General features: G+C 35.1%; 1 protein-coding gene across 1 annotated transcript in view; it reads right to left on the bottom strand.

Annotated features, from left to right (window-relative positions):
* The window catches only part of LOC111140884 (LDL receptor related protein 1B), a 1,957,146-nt gene that overhangs the window by 651,629 nt on the left and 1,291,026 nt on the right, over nt 1–14,491 (bottom strand). The window contains exons 25-26 of the mRNA XM_022493131.1: nt 6,346–6,543; nt 4,506–4,710 (exon numbers count right to left, since the gene is read on the bottom strand). Coding sequence (XP_022348839.1) covers nt 4,506–4,710; nt 6,346–6,543 — 403 coding nt within the window. The remainder of the gene's footprint in view (nt 1–4,505; nt 4,711–6,345; nt 6,544–14,491) is intronic.

The following is a 14,491-nucleotide window of genomic DNA, read 5'->3' as shown; positions in this document are numbered from 1 at the left end:
AGCATTTCAATGATTGAATTATTTCTTGAAATACACAAAGACTGAACATCTCTTCTTACAGGACGTATGGAAATATTCAGCCACAATTGCTTTTAAAAAAGAGACTACAGTCTAGTGATTCTACAGTTCCTGCATTCATGAGTTAGTGTGTATCAGGATTAAATTGGGTCAATGGACCATGAACAACTTGTATCATTACAGGCATGAAAGGGCCATTATCATCTATCAGGTCAAGCTGCGGAAGGTGAAAATAAATGATCTTGGCAAAAAACAAGGATACTTATCTACAGTCTTTAGGTCTTCTAAAAGCAACAACATCTTTATTAGTTTCATTTAGGAACATTCCCAGATACAATTAAAATTTGATTTTGATGTTTCACTAATCTTCACAACTACTATATCTGCTTTCACAAATTGCAATTGCTATAGCAGAGCCCAGTTATTCTGTCAGATAAAATCTAAACACATAGTGGAGCAGGAGGACACCATGCAGCTGCACAAGTACAAAGGCAAAGACATTTCAAGACCCGAAGCAAATGCCCTGTAAATTGGGAACTCCCTGGTACTTCTTACTCCCTAATACTAAGCTTGAGGTTCAGGGGAGATTCATGGACTCATTCAAGTCACCTTAGTAATAACTATATTCCCTTAAAAAGGAACGAGAGAAAAATGGCTCCTCCCCAAGACTTCCATTTACCATCTTGGAATAACTTGTCACTTTGGACATTGGGTCAAAACCCAGAATACTAAAGGGATGTAGCATGATGGCAAATATGTTTTATAATATAAAATGAAGACCTGTGGATTTTCTGCCTGGGAAGCAAAGCAGTTGATTAAAAATATTTGTTTCTTGGCATCTGTAAAAAAAGGTCCCAAAGGAACTTCAGAGCTGAAGGAAACTCACATGATGTAAGCCTGTCTTCTTGGTCTAATGTTATTGCTCATTTTTTTTTTTTTTTTGTTATTGTTCTCTTTGTTTTTCCTCAGCTATGCTGAGGGAGGGAAGTCGCTGTTTGCAAACTTGTTCATTCACTTGTTATTGGAAACAAAGTTTATAGTATTTACCCATTAGCTATCTTTTACTCTATGCTTCTCCCTTTCAGGTTTATCTTTGAGTTTTGTAAGTTACATGTTAACAAAAAGTCTATGAATATGCTTGTATTAATTTATTTAAACATATTCAGCACAATTTTATATACTAGGAGTGGGGGAGGATTTCACAGACATGGGACCATGTCTTGCTATTAGACTTTGTTTACCATTAGAGAGCTTATGATGTGGTAGGAAAGTAATAGTATTTACAGAAACCATAATTCTAAAAAAATTATTCAGTAGACTTACCCCAAAATACCCTATTTTTTAAAAGAAGTTTAAGTTTCTTTGGAACTCCTTTCAATTTTGATTCACACCTTTTTTATATATTTCTTGAAATTTTTAAGAAATAGGGAGAAATTTTATGTTTCTATTTAAATAGATAACATGAAGGCAGTAAGTGGATTTTTTTAGTTTGTTTTTAAGTATTTATTTATTTGAGAGAGAGAGTGAGAAAGAGCACGAGAAGGGGGAGAGTAAGAAGGAGAAGAAGACTGAGCAGGGAGCCCGACACAGAACTCGATCAAGAGGACTCCAGGACTTCAAAGGCAGTCACTCAACCGAGGAACCCCTAAGTGGAGTTTAAATCAAATTAAATTATTTTTCAGTGTTTCTTTTCTTGTGCTTTGCTTTGCAGTTCACTGTATGTGTGTGTGTTTGCATGCTTATATGTATTTTTACTATGCTCTCAGCCTACCTTATGTAAGGTCCAATGTTTAAAAATAATTAAAATAATTAAATTAATAAAATTTAATATTAATTTAATAATAATTAATTAATATTAATAAATAAGTAAATTAATTTAAATAATTAAATAATTAAAATTTAAAAATGATTATGGACTTTTTACTAAAATATCCCAAACCTGAAAATATTTTCATATTTGCATTGCATTTTTAAATTTAATTGCTACAGCTGGGCTTTAGAGGTGTTTATGTGAACTTCATATCTTAGTTGTATCAATCCACTGTAGAATAATTTTTAGCAATAAAAATCCTATTATTATCATGACACCCAGACTTATCAACCTTTCAATTTCTTCCCAGAGTTGTATGAATTAATACTACCTTCTGAGCTTTGATTACTTATACCAAAAAGGATTTTTGTGTATATTTTTCACTCATTTTATTAAGAAAAAGATTGCTACCATTGTAATTATTTTAATCAGCTGTACAATTTCATAGTAGCAATTAGTAAAAGAAGGCATCGACTTTCTCAGAAGCATTGTCATGTTTTCCTACTCAGAGGCTGGCATTCTACACTAACTTTCAACTCTTAGAGGGTATATTACTTCTGAAGATCTTATGTCACTGGAATACTATCTGATATTTTCACTTAATAGTATTTGTCGGTGATGTGTTGTGTCTCTATTTTTTTTTTTTTTTTCCTCTCAGGTAAGATCCTCTGCAAATTAAGTGAGATAAATAATTTTATCCTAAGGATAAAATAATTTTATCCTAAGCATTGTCAGTTCAAAGATGTAGAAAATAAAGTTTCAACTCCCAGACCTAATGCTTTGTTTGGTCAGACATTTTCAAAGCTTTCCATATGCTGATTTTGTCCTTTTTGTTTTATCTTGTTTTACTCTCTGTGTGCCATCTGTAATTTGAGAGCACTCACAGCTTTTCTACCATATTGGTGTATAAGCTAAAACCACAACTTTCTCCAAAGTATCACTTTCCCTTTTACAGAAAGTTTCCCCTGTGTATGAGGTACTGGTACCACTTAGGTCTATTAGGTGAAAATTCCACACCGGTAGTTGTTACATTGAGGGTAAAACCCCTGTTGGTAATGAAATTTTATGGGAAGTAAAGGGTCAGAATCAGGAAGTTAGCTGTAATCTCAGGAATAGTCTGTTTTAAAAAATGAATTTTTCACTAAACATAATATATCTCTTCCCAGTGCACTGTTATTATAGGAATTAATGAATAAAATGGGCAAAATGTAGACTGTATAAATAAGAGAACCACTCTCTAAGGTAAAAGATACAGCTACTGCTTTGCTCCTTGCTGCCAGATCTCTGTTTTTTTTCAAAAGCAGCCAGAAATCCAGGACTGTATACAAAATGCCTTAATATTTTAAGTTTGGACAAGTAATAAATAAATTCAAAACACTGTAGAAGTTAAGCAAACATAAGAGTTGCCTATTTGGAGCCCTGTTCTAGGCAAGCTACTTTGGTCCTTTAATTTTTGTGTATGAATTGAAGAAAAGAACAGACTTCCTAAACCATTGATTTCTATACTTCGGCATAAACCAGAGCACCAGCCAGAAATTGTGGTCAGGAAGGTGACTTAAACACAGGCTCCCTTTCTCTCTTCTGCATTTCATTAAACTACCTCCTGGCTGATTCTCCTTCCTCATTGGTGTTCCCTGGACTTTGTATTACTTGAAGGTACAGAGACAAAAAAATAAATTAATCGAAATAAAAATGAATTAAAAAAAATTCTGATCTGCTAACCTTTAGCCTTGACAATGGTTTTGGGTTTGTAAAATAATTACCAAGGAAATAAATAATTAACAGTAATAACAGTATTCTCATCTATATCACTTAAATCTTGTCTTCCACATATTTACCATCTCCTCAAAAACAACCAAATGATAAAGGTATCATCCCTGATTTATGAAAGAAAAACTGAAATTTAAAGGAAGATAATAGAGTTAAGTGGATTCTCCAGAGAATAAGTGAGTGAATAGAAATTGGAGCCCTTGTTTTCCAGGGTTTTCTTGTCTCTCTTCTGCTCTTTCACAGAGGAACACACAAGGGAACACCAGGGCCAATTAGCTGAGTTACTCAACATTTGACCTTGTTTTCAAGAATCATGTGCCTTGTCTTTCCAACACCTCAATAGTCAGTGTCTCATCACTGGACTCCTTCAACCTTATACTAATTTTCTTTTAAACTGACTCCAAGTACTTATAAAATACGTAAGAGGTGGTGCAATTAACATCTATGACTATTTGTACCAGAGACTGGTCCTGTGGTTTGGAACCATTAGAAACAATTATAGCATCTCTTTGACACGTCACAGAGAAATTCATTAAATTACTGCTTCAAAATTGAGTTGCAATAGCTTTCAATAGGGCTTAATGCCCATATTTAGAAAAAAGATATTTCTATCCTCTAAAGATACCTATGTAAGCAATCTTATAACCAAATTTATGCTAATGAACTTGAACTGATTATATATATATGTTATATATAATATAAATAGATGTAGACATACATTAGACATAAATATACATAATTGTACATATATAAACATATACATACACATGCACATATATAAACATATACATACACATGCACAAAATAAGCAATCTGACTCATAATTTACGAGATAATTGAATTCAGTATTCATTTAAAAGATTATTTTTTATGCCAAAGCGAATTTGTAAAAGGCAAACTTCTTTACCCATATCTTGGGTCCAAAGCAATGGCCCTGGGGTGTTCCATGGCTCCAGCTATTAGTGTAGTTCTTAAGGAGCCATCAAGTTTGGCGACTTCAATTTGGTCCAGATTGCTGTCTATCCAGTATATATTGCCTGCTATCCAGTCGACGGTCAGTCCTTCTGGGGTAGCCAAGCCATGCTCCACAACCACTTCTATTGCACTGACCCCTACAAAAAAAAAAAAAAAGAAGAAAAGAAAACCAATACTTGTACCCATTCAATGAATGTGTTATGCGCGCACATGCACACGAGGCCTACTTAACAGCAGCACAGAGTTTTGAAGTATTATATTGAGTTTCAAAGATAAAGTGCAAACGTGTTACCTGGCATGATGGAAACTAAGACTCCGAATTTAGAATTACTGATCTTTCCTACCAGAAATCTCTAATTTCTTAAGCCCTTTCAGTGACAGTGCAATAGAATTTTTGAATAACTTTAAGGCTAAACAATAGTGTTTAGATTTCAAAAAATTATATTTCTTGTTTCTGACTTTTGAAATAGAACACAGGATTTGGGGAATAAGAATGATGTGCTAGTTAAAATTAGTGCAATTTAGTATCAACATTGATCTTCAGGGGTAGAATAAAGAGAAAATGCCCCTCTGGGGCAACATGCATTATAGCTAGTCAGTAGCCACCCTTTTCTAAAGCATGATAAATAAGATGACTTTACTGCACTTACCCTTAATAAAGATAAGCCCCAAATCTCACTCCCTGCCCCATAAGACTTACACTATATAACATGATTACAAATAAGAGAGGAAGGCATTAGTTTGGTCTAAATTAAAATAAACAATTTGGGGGACGCCTGGGTGGCTCAGTTGGTTAAGCAGCTGCCTTCGGCTCAGGTCATGATCCCAGCGTCCTGGGATCGAGTCCCACATCAGGCTCCTTGCTCGTCAGGGAGCCTGCTTCTCCCTCTGCCTCTGCCTGCCATTCTGTCTGCCTGTGCTCACTCTCTCTCCCTCCCTCTCTCTCTCTCTCTCTCTCTCTAAAAAAAAAAAAAAAAATAAATAAACAATTTGGTAATGTCCACTAATGATCTATTTATCCACTTTTAAATTTCTTTTGTAATTAAAATATTTTTTCTAATAGGATAACTCTTAATAGTTTACGACATTGTCAGTGTTTTTGTTAGACATTTTAACAGACTTTTTTTTTTAGCCCTTAATCATCTAAGCCCAAGGATCTAAATCCATCACTTGAAATCAGTCTCTTGCAATATGCCACAGACACAAATTCACAGGTGAATCACATATTTATTATCATTTTTCCAAAATTGCAAATGTGACTTAAGGAGAAATTCAGATTTTTATAGAAACACATGGACTTTGGAATGCTACACAGAGCCAACGTTTCCAAAATGATTATTACATATATTTATCTCAGAGCCTTGCTACTTAAGAAGTGTCATTAGACAAAAGAGTTAAGTCAAACTATGATAAAAACATTTAGTTCATATTAGTGGTCTTTGGGACAATTCATTATATGTTGAAATTTTGCTGACAAAATAACATATTTTAACTCGCAAACATTATGTCTACTAGTATGTGGAAGGCAGTAGTTATTTCTTATAAGTATTTTTCTTTACCAAATGTCCATGGAGAAGCTCACAATTTGAAAATTGTATGCTTAGCACAGGCTCCCATCATTCATTCCCCTCCCTCAATATATTTTCACACATAAACTTGACATCCCTGGTTTTACATATATGAGGGAGAAGGCAAAGAATGAAAATGCAAAGATTGATCTAAATCCCATCTCATGACAGCATATTTTTCTAGAATTTTCATTTAAAAATTACCTCCACTTTCAGAAAGCTTGCCCCGGTATATCCTGTCTTCTACAACATCCGTCCAATAAAGCAAACTTTGATTGAAGTGAAAATCAAGTGCTATTGTGTTTCTCAACCCAGGAACAAGTAGACTATAGTCTCTTTTATGAAGATCAATCTTTCTGATCTCATGACGAATAGAAAAGATGATGAATGCTTCAAAGGGATCTGAAAATAAATGTATTTTTAATAGGCTTATAAAAATATTTATATGCTTTCATAAGTAAGATAAAACACTTTGAGGTCAAGTCCAATTATTTACAAGCATAATTTATTATATAATTCTCTGTTATTCCAGGAGCAATTTCTTTTAATCCAACATTTATAAGAAACTTGAAAATTTTAGGCTTATATATATTCATTAAAATAAGGTATAAATATGTCTTTATTCCTTGGATCTTTCTTCATTTGATTCTGATTAAAGAACACAAGAATTATTGGAATTCCAAGACAAAATGGGGGTTTTCTATCTTTATGGAGCTTCAGCTGACAATCTAAACCATGGAAACATCAACATAGGAATAGCTAAGAGTTGACTAAAATGCTTTCTGCTACTCTGAACCCATCACACGCCTATAGCTCCATAAAGGAAAGAGATCCAATAAAAGAGGATTTCTTTGAAGAGAGTTACAGTCTTAGAGTTAGAGTGCACTCCCCATAAGAGGGTAGATGATGACTTTCTCCACAGTCTGACATTTACTAAAATTACATTATCAGTTTGGAAATGTGCTAATTACTATTGGACATCTCCAAAACCTATTTATTCTCTTTGAAGTATATATATATATATATATATATATATATATATATATATATTTATTTATTTATTTTAAATATATATATTTATTTATTTGTCAGACAGAGATCACAAGTAGGTAGAGAGAGAGGAGGAAGCAGGCTCCATGCTGAGCAGAGAGACCAATGTGGGGCTCGATCCCAGGACCCTGGGATCATGACCCGAGCCGAAGGAGCCCCTGAAGTATATTTTAAAATCACTATTTATTTGTTTGACATCTACCTTCCTCACTGGTTTATATGCTTTATTAAAACAGAGATTTTGGGGCACCTGGCTGGCTCAGTGGGTTAAGCCTCTGCCTTCGGCTCAGGTCATGGTCTCAGGGTCTTGGGATCGAGCCCCGCATCAGGCTCTCTGCTGAGAGCCTGCTTCTCTCTCTCTCTCTCTCTCTCTCTCTCTCTGCCTGCCTCTCTGCCTACTTGTGATCTCTCTGTCAAATAAATAAATAAAATCTTAAAAAAAAACAAACAAACAAAAACAGGGATCTTGTTTGCTTAGTCCATTATGATGGGTCTAATATCAAGCACCAGGAAGAACACAATTCATACCAGGTCTTAGATTTAGAACAGTGCTAACTTAGGCTGCCTGCTATTGATGTAGGGAAATTACTGGTCTGCCCCAACCTCCACCAACTGAGCATGAATCTACTTCAGTGAGTTCTGCCTAGAACATTAAGTAAATGTGATTTGAATGAACAGATGTGAAACTGATTCCATCTTAAGCAACCAGCTTATAGCTACTATGGGACAGAGCTCGGCAATGATCAGTAGAGCCACCTAATTTACCTGAAGCTGAAAGCATAGTATAAGTAAGTCCAACCAAGGCCACAAGGACTAATCTGAAGGCCTGAGATCTTGTGAACAATAATTATGTATATTATTGTGATATTACAGGTCTTGTGGTAATTTATTGCACAGTATTATGGTTTTTACTGCACAACATTACTGTGACAGTAGCTAACTGATATAAAATACCAAACATGTATTAAACAACTAGTGCCAAACAGCTCCCAATAGAACAAATACTCATAAAATTTTAAACCCAGAATTTAGTGTTTTTGAAGTATAGAAAATGGTTCTATTGGATGTACAGTTATTTAAAAGGGAGAATACCTAATTATTAGGTATTAGGATTAGGATGCCTTGGCAAATCAGCTCTATGAAACAACTGCTTGCCTTTGAAAATTTCTTTATCTTTTTTCAGAAAAGGTCTTCATGTGTAAAATGGAGTTAATGATAACCTCCTTTAAATTTAACTTAAATTGCTGTTACCAAAATCCAATTAAATAATGCAGATACATTTGTTTAATAATCTCAAAATCATCACAGCGAATATAAATATGGAGGTAACTGTGAGGTAGTCAAAAAGTAATAGATTTGAAGTCACAAAATGAGGATTTAAAACAGAACTCTTCTACTAATTGGCTGTGTACATTTGAGACTTTCTGATCCTCAATACTTTTTTTATTTATAAAATATGTAACATACTGAGTTATCAGGATAATTGGTAATTAAAAGTGTGGATTCTTAACATCTCAATAAATATTTAATTATTATTATAAGTCTTAAATTTCAAAGATTTCCCAAAGGAATAAGCAAAAGAGATATTGCATAAGAGAAAAAGCTGGAATGATAATATACAAAAAGGGAGTTGAATATTTCTTAGCATGTGCCAAAGCTGGTGACATTTCAGTTCTGAAGAGCTTCCCCATCCTTTGGCTTATAGTTTGCCCTTAGTTAAGCAGTAAATTAAAAGTGCAGCAGCTACTTGCTAAAAAAATTTAGATTTAATAGCTACTAAGGGACATAGAGTTTCAAAATTGCAAAGCAATAATGTACTGCCTTTCCTTAGAAAATCACACCAGAAAAAGGAAATGATTTAAAAAAAAAGAAAGAAAGAAGGAAAAGAAATGCCAAGTTCCACTTCTGCTAACACTGGAAGACATCTGTTAAAAAACACCACAGTGTTAGAGGATGCACTGATGAATGTCTTCAAAATATGGACAGTTTCTGAAAGAGGATGCCTGTAGCTGCAGCTATTTAAAAAAAAAAAAAAATCCTGGCAGAGCATAATCTCAAAGGAGGTAGCATAACTAAAGGGAAAATCCCATAATTATTTTTTGGAAAAAGAGGATGGGAATAATAGCTTGGTCTCAAAAACTTCTCTGGGCCCATCAGCACCCTAAAGACTGATGAGAATCTGAATGAAGAAACAAATAGGCATGTAATACATTAAGTGAAAGGAGCCAGGTTCAAAACTCTATAGAGGTGGGATGCCTGGGTGGCTAAGTTGGTTAAGCATATGCCTTCAGCTCAGATTATGATCCCAGTCTTGCATCTGGCTCCTTGCTCAGCAAGGACCCTGTCTCTCCCTCTGCCCGCTTCTCTCTCTTTCTCTCTCTCTTTAACAAATAATTAAAATCTTAAAAAAAAAAGTCTATAGATGATATGATTCCATTGCTATGACATTTTGGAAAAGGCAAAACAACAGAGACAGAAAACAGAACAATGGATGCCAGAGGCAAGGGGTGGAAAAGGGATTGATTACAGATTTTTAGACAAAAATCGCTACCTTCCTACAAACAACCACCAACCAAGAAGACAAAATGGAAACAGAACAAAACAAAACAAAGAAAGAACAAATACACACTAGCAACAACAACAATGAAAAAGGATAAGAAATCTGGGAATGAAATTATTAAGAAATATACAAAGATTATACAAATAAATTTTAAAACACCAATGAGAGAAATAAAGACTTCAATAAATGGAAAGGCATGTAATATTGTTAGATAGAAAAAAAAAAGAAAAAAATAATGTCCCAAAGAACTTACTTCTGCCTGAATTAATTTATAAATTTCCTGTGATGAATAAAAATGACAAATACTTTTCTTTAAAAATAATACTAGGTAACTCTAAAGATTACATTAAAAATGTGTGACTAGGGAGTCAAGATGGTGGAGGAGTAGCAGACTGAGATGACATCAGGTTGCAGGAGTTCAGCTAGATAGTTATCAAACCACTCTGAATACCTACAAACCCAAGAGGAGATTGAAGAGAAGAAGAGCAGCAATTCTAGAAACAGAAAATCAACCATTTTCTAAAAGGTAGGATGTGCAGAGAAGTGAAGCCAAAGTTAGGGGAAGATAGACTACAGGTAGGAGGGACCAGTAAAATCAGAACTTTTAGAAGTCTGCTGCACTGAGGGACATCACTCCAGAGACTAAGCAGGGGTGGAGCCCTCACTGGGACAGTGTAGTCTCAGGTCCCACAGGGTCACAGAAGGATCAGGGGTGTCTGAGTGTAGCAGAGCTCACAGGTATCAGAGTGGGGAAGCCGACTACAGAGACAGAGCCGAGGAATGAGCTCTTAGCTTGGGGTTATCTTAAACTGATCCATGGCACAGTCAGACCACTGTTCTTTGAGCAGGGACCTCACAAGTGGCAGATCTGGGGAGATTCACCTTCATCTGCCAGAAAAGCAGAGCAGCAGGAATCTGCTGGGTTTGGAGACTCCAAACAGGGCTGTGTGCCAGAGACAGAAGTGCTCAGTCACAGGCCAGGTGAGCTAGGAGCACAACCGGAGACCAGGGAGACAGGAGTGACTGAATGCTTTTCTCCAAGCGTGCATTGAGGAGTGGGGTCCTGAGCTCTTGGCTCCTCTGGGCCAGAGATTGGAAATCTGCCATTTTCATTCCCATCCTCCAGAGCTCTACAGAAAGCATTCAGGGAACAAAAGCTCCCAAGAACGATCACGAGCAGATTACTTAGCCCAGCCCTGGCAAGGGCAGTGCAATTCTGCCTTGGGCAAAGACATTTGAGAATCACAACAACAGGTCCCTCCCCCAGAAGATCAGCAAGAACATCCAGCCAAGACCAATCTCACTGATCAAGGAGAACAGCGGAAACCCAAAGGAGAGGAAAGCAAAGCATGGAATTTCATGTCTTTCTCACCATGATCCTTTAGTCTTGCAAAGTTAATTAATTTTTTAATTTTATTTTTTCTTATTCTAATTTTTTTAACTTTTCCTCTTTCCTCTTTTAACAATTTTTAACTAGATTATCTTAACAATACCTTTCCAAAAAAATTTTTTAAACCCTCATTATTATAGTCATATTTTATCCTTCATTGTATTTAACTTTATTTTTTGTATTCATATAGGGTTTTTCCTTCCAAAAATTTATGGGAAACAATTTCTCCTAATAGATCAAAATATACTCTAAATCTAGCACAGGGCTTTTTTCTAGTTTCCAGCCTGACCAAATTATCTCCACTTTCTTTTTCTTTCTTTTTCCAACCAACTTATCAATTCCTTTTTTAGAATTTTTTAAAATTTTCATCTTTACAGTCATATTCCATCCCTTCATCGTGTTTACCCTTATTTTTCCATATGTGTTAGTTTTTTTTTTTTCTTTAAAATTTTGGTAGGTAGTTTCTTCTAAGAGACCAAAATACCACCCAAAGTCAACTGGGTGGCTCTGTTCTATTCACCAGACTAATTTATATACATATATTTTTTAATTTTTTAATTTTTTTTAAAACTTATTTTTACCCCTGTTCTTTTCTCCCCCCAGTTTGGGAGTCTCTTCTGATTTGAATAGTGTACATTCGTCTGGGGTCTTTGCCATCCTTTAAGTGTCTTATTCTCTCATTCATATATTCTTATCTGGATAAAAAGACAAGGCGGAAAAACTCACCAAAAAAAAACAAAAAACAAAAAACAAAACAAAACAAAACAAAAAAACAGTACAAGAGACAGTACCAACAGCTAGGGACCTAATCAATATGGACATTGGTAATATGTCAGATCCAGAGCTCAGAATGACAATTCTCAAGGTGCTGGCTGCATTCTAAAAAGTCATGGAAGATATTAGGGAAATGCTGTCTGGAGAAATAAGACCCCTAAATAAAAGAACTAAAATCTAACCAAGCTGAAATCAAAAAAAGCTATTAATGAGGTACAATAAAAAAAAAAAAAGGAGGGTCTTACTGATAGGATGAATGAGGCAAAAGAGAGAGATAGTGATATAGAAAACCAAATGACAGAGAATAAAGGTGAGCAAAAGAGGGAAAAACAACTACTGGACCACGAGGGGAGAATTAGAGAGATAAGTGATACCATAAGATGAAACAATATTAGAATAATTGGGATTCCAGAAGAAGAAGAAAGAGACAGGGGCAAAAGGTATATTGGAGTGAACTATTGTAGAGAATTTCCCTAATATGGCAAAGGGAACAAGCATCAAAATCCAGGAGGCACAGAGAATCCCCCTCAAAATCAATAAGAATAGGTCCACACCCTGTCATCTAATAGTAAAACTTACAAGTCTTAGTGACAAAGAGAAAATCCTGAAAGCAGCCCAGGATAAGAAGTCTGTAGTGTAAAATGTTAAAAATATCAGATTGGCAGCAGACTTATCCACAGAGACTTGGCAGGCCAGAAAGAACTGGCATAATATATTCAGAGTACTAAATGAGAAAAACATGCAGCCAAGAATACTATATCCAGCTAGGCTATCATTGAAAATAGAAGGAGAGATAAAAAGCTTCCAGGACAAAGAAAAACTAAACAAATATGTAAACACCAAACCAGCCCTACAGGAAATATTGAAAGGGGTGCTCTAAGCAAAGAGAGAGCCTAAAAGTAGTAGACCAGAAATGAACAGAGAAAATATACAGTAACAGTCACCTTACAGGCAATACAATGACACTAAATTCATATATCTCAATAGTTACCCTAAATGTAAATGGGCTAAATGCCCCCCAAAAAGAAAAAAATACTAATTAAAACCACAGAAGGGTATCAGAATGGATTAAAAAAAAAAAAAACAAGACCCAATATGCTGTCTATAAGAAACTCATTTTAGATCCAAAGACACCTCCAGATTTAAATTGAGGGGGTGGAGAACAATTTACCATGCTAAAGGACATCAAAACAATGCTGGGGTGACAATCCTTATATCAGATAAATTAGATTTTAAGACAAAGACTATAATAAGAGATGAGGAAAGACACTATATCATACTCAGAGGGTCTGTCCAACAAAAAGATCTAACAATTTTAAATATCTATGCCCCTAAAATGGGAGCAGCCAAGTATATAAGCCAATTAATAACAAAATCAAAGAAACACATCAACAATAATACAATAATAGAGGGGACTTGAACACTCCATCACTGAAATGGACAGATCATCCAAGCAAAAGATCAACAAGGAAATAAAGGCCTTAAATGACACACTAGACCAGATGGACATCACAGACATATTCAGAAAAATTCCATCAAAAAGCAACAGAATACACATTCGTCTCTAGTGCATATGGAACATTCTCCAGAAAAGATCACATCCTGGGTCACAAATCATGTCTCAACTGGTACCAAAATATTAGGACCATTCCCTAATATTTTCAGACCACAATCCTCTGAAGCTAGACTCAATCACAAGAGGAAAGTTGGAAAGAACCCAAATACATGGAGGCTAAAGAACATCGTACTGAAGAAGGAATGAGTCAACCAGGAAATTAAAGAAGAATTGAAAAAAAAAATTCATGGAAACAAATCGTAATGAAAACACAACGGTTCAAAATCTGTGGGAGACAGCAAAGACAGTCCTGAGAGAAAAATATATAGCAATACAAGCCTTTCTCAAGAAACAGGAACAGCCATAAGTACAAAACCTAACCCACATCTAAAGGAGCTGGAGAAAGAACAGCAAAGAAAGCCTAAACCCAGCAAGAGAAGAGAAATAATAAAGATCAGAACAGAAATCAATGAAATAGAAACCAAAAGAAAAAAAAAGTAGAATAAATCAATGAAACTAGGAGTTGGTTCTTTGAAAGAATTAATAAGATTGATAAACCCCTGGCCAGACTTATCAAAAAGAAAAGAGAAAGGACCCAAATTAATAAAATCATGAATGAAAGAGGACAGATTACAGCCAACACCAAAGAAATAGAAGCAATTATAAGAACAAATTATGAGCAACTATGTCAACAGATTTGACAATCTGGAAGAAATGGATGCATTTCTAGAGACATATAAACTGAACCAGGAAGACACAGAAAACCTGAATAGACCCATAACCAGTAAGGAGATTGAAGCAGTCATCAAAAATCTCCTAAGAAACAAGAGCCCAGGGCCAGACGGTTTCACAGGGGAATTCTACTAAACATTAAAAGAAGAATTAATACCTATTCTCTTGAAACTGTTCCAAAAAGTAGAAATGGAAGGAAAACTTCCAAACTCATTTTATGAGGCCAGCATTACCTTGATCCCAAAACCAGACAAAGACCACACAAAAAAGGAGAAATACAGACCAATAT

The sequence above is a fragment of the Enhydra lutris genome, unplaced genomic scaffold (genome assembly GCF_002288905.1).
Source record: "Enhydra lutris kenyoni isolate GAN:26980312 unplaced genomic scaffold, ASM228890v2 scaffoldscaffold1, whole genome shotgun sequence".
Lineage (NCBI taxonomy): Eukaryota > Metazoa > Chordata > Mammalia > Carnivora > Mustelidae > Enhydra > Enhydra lutris.
This window is presented reverse-complemented; position numbering and strand designations above follow the sequence as displayed.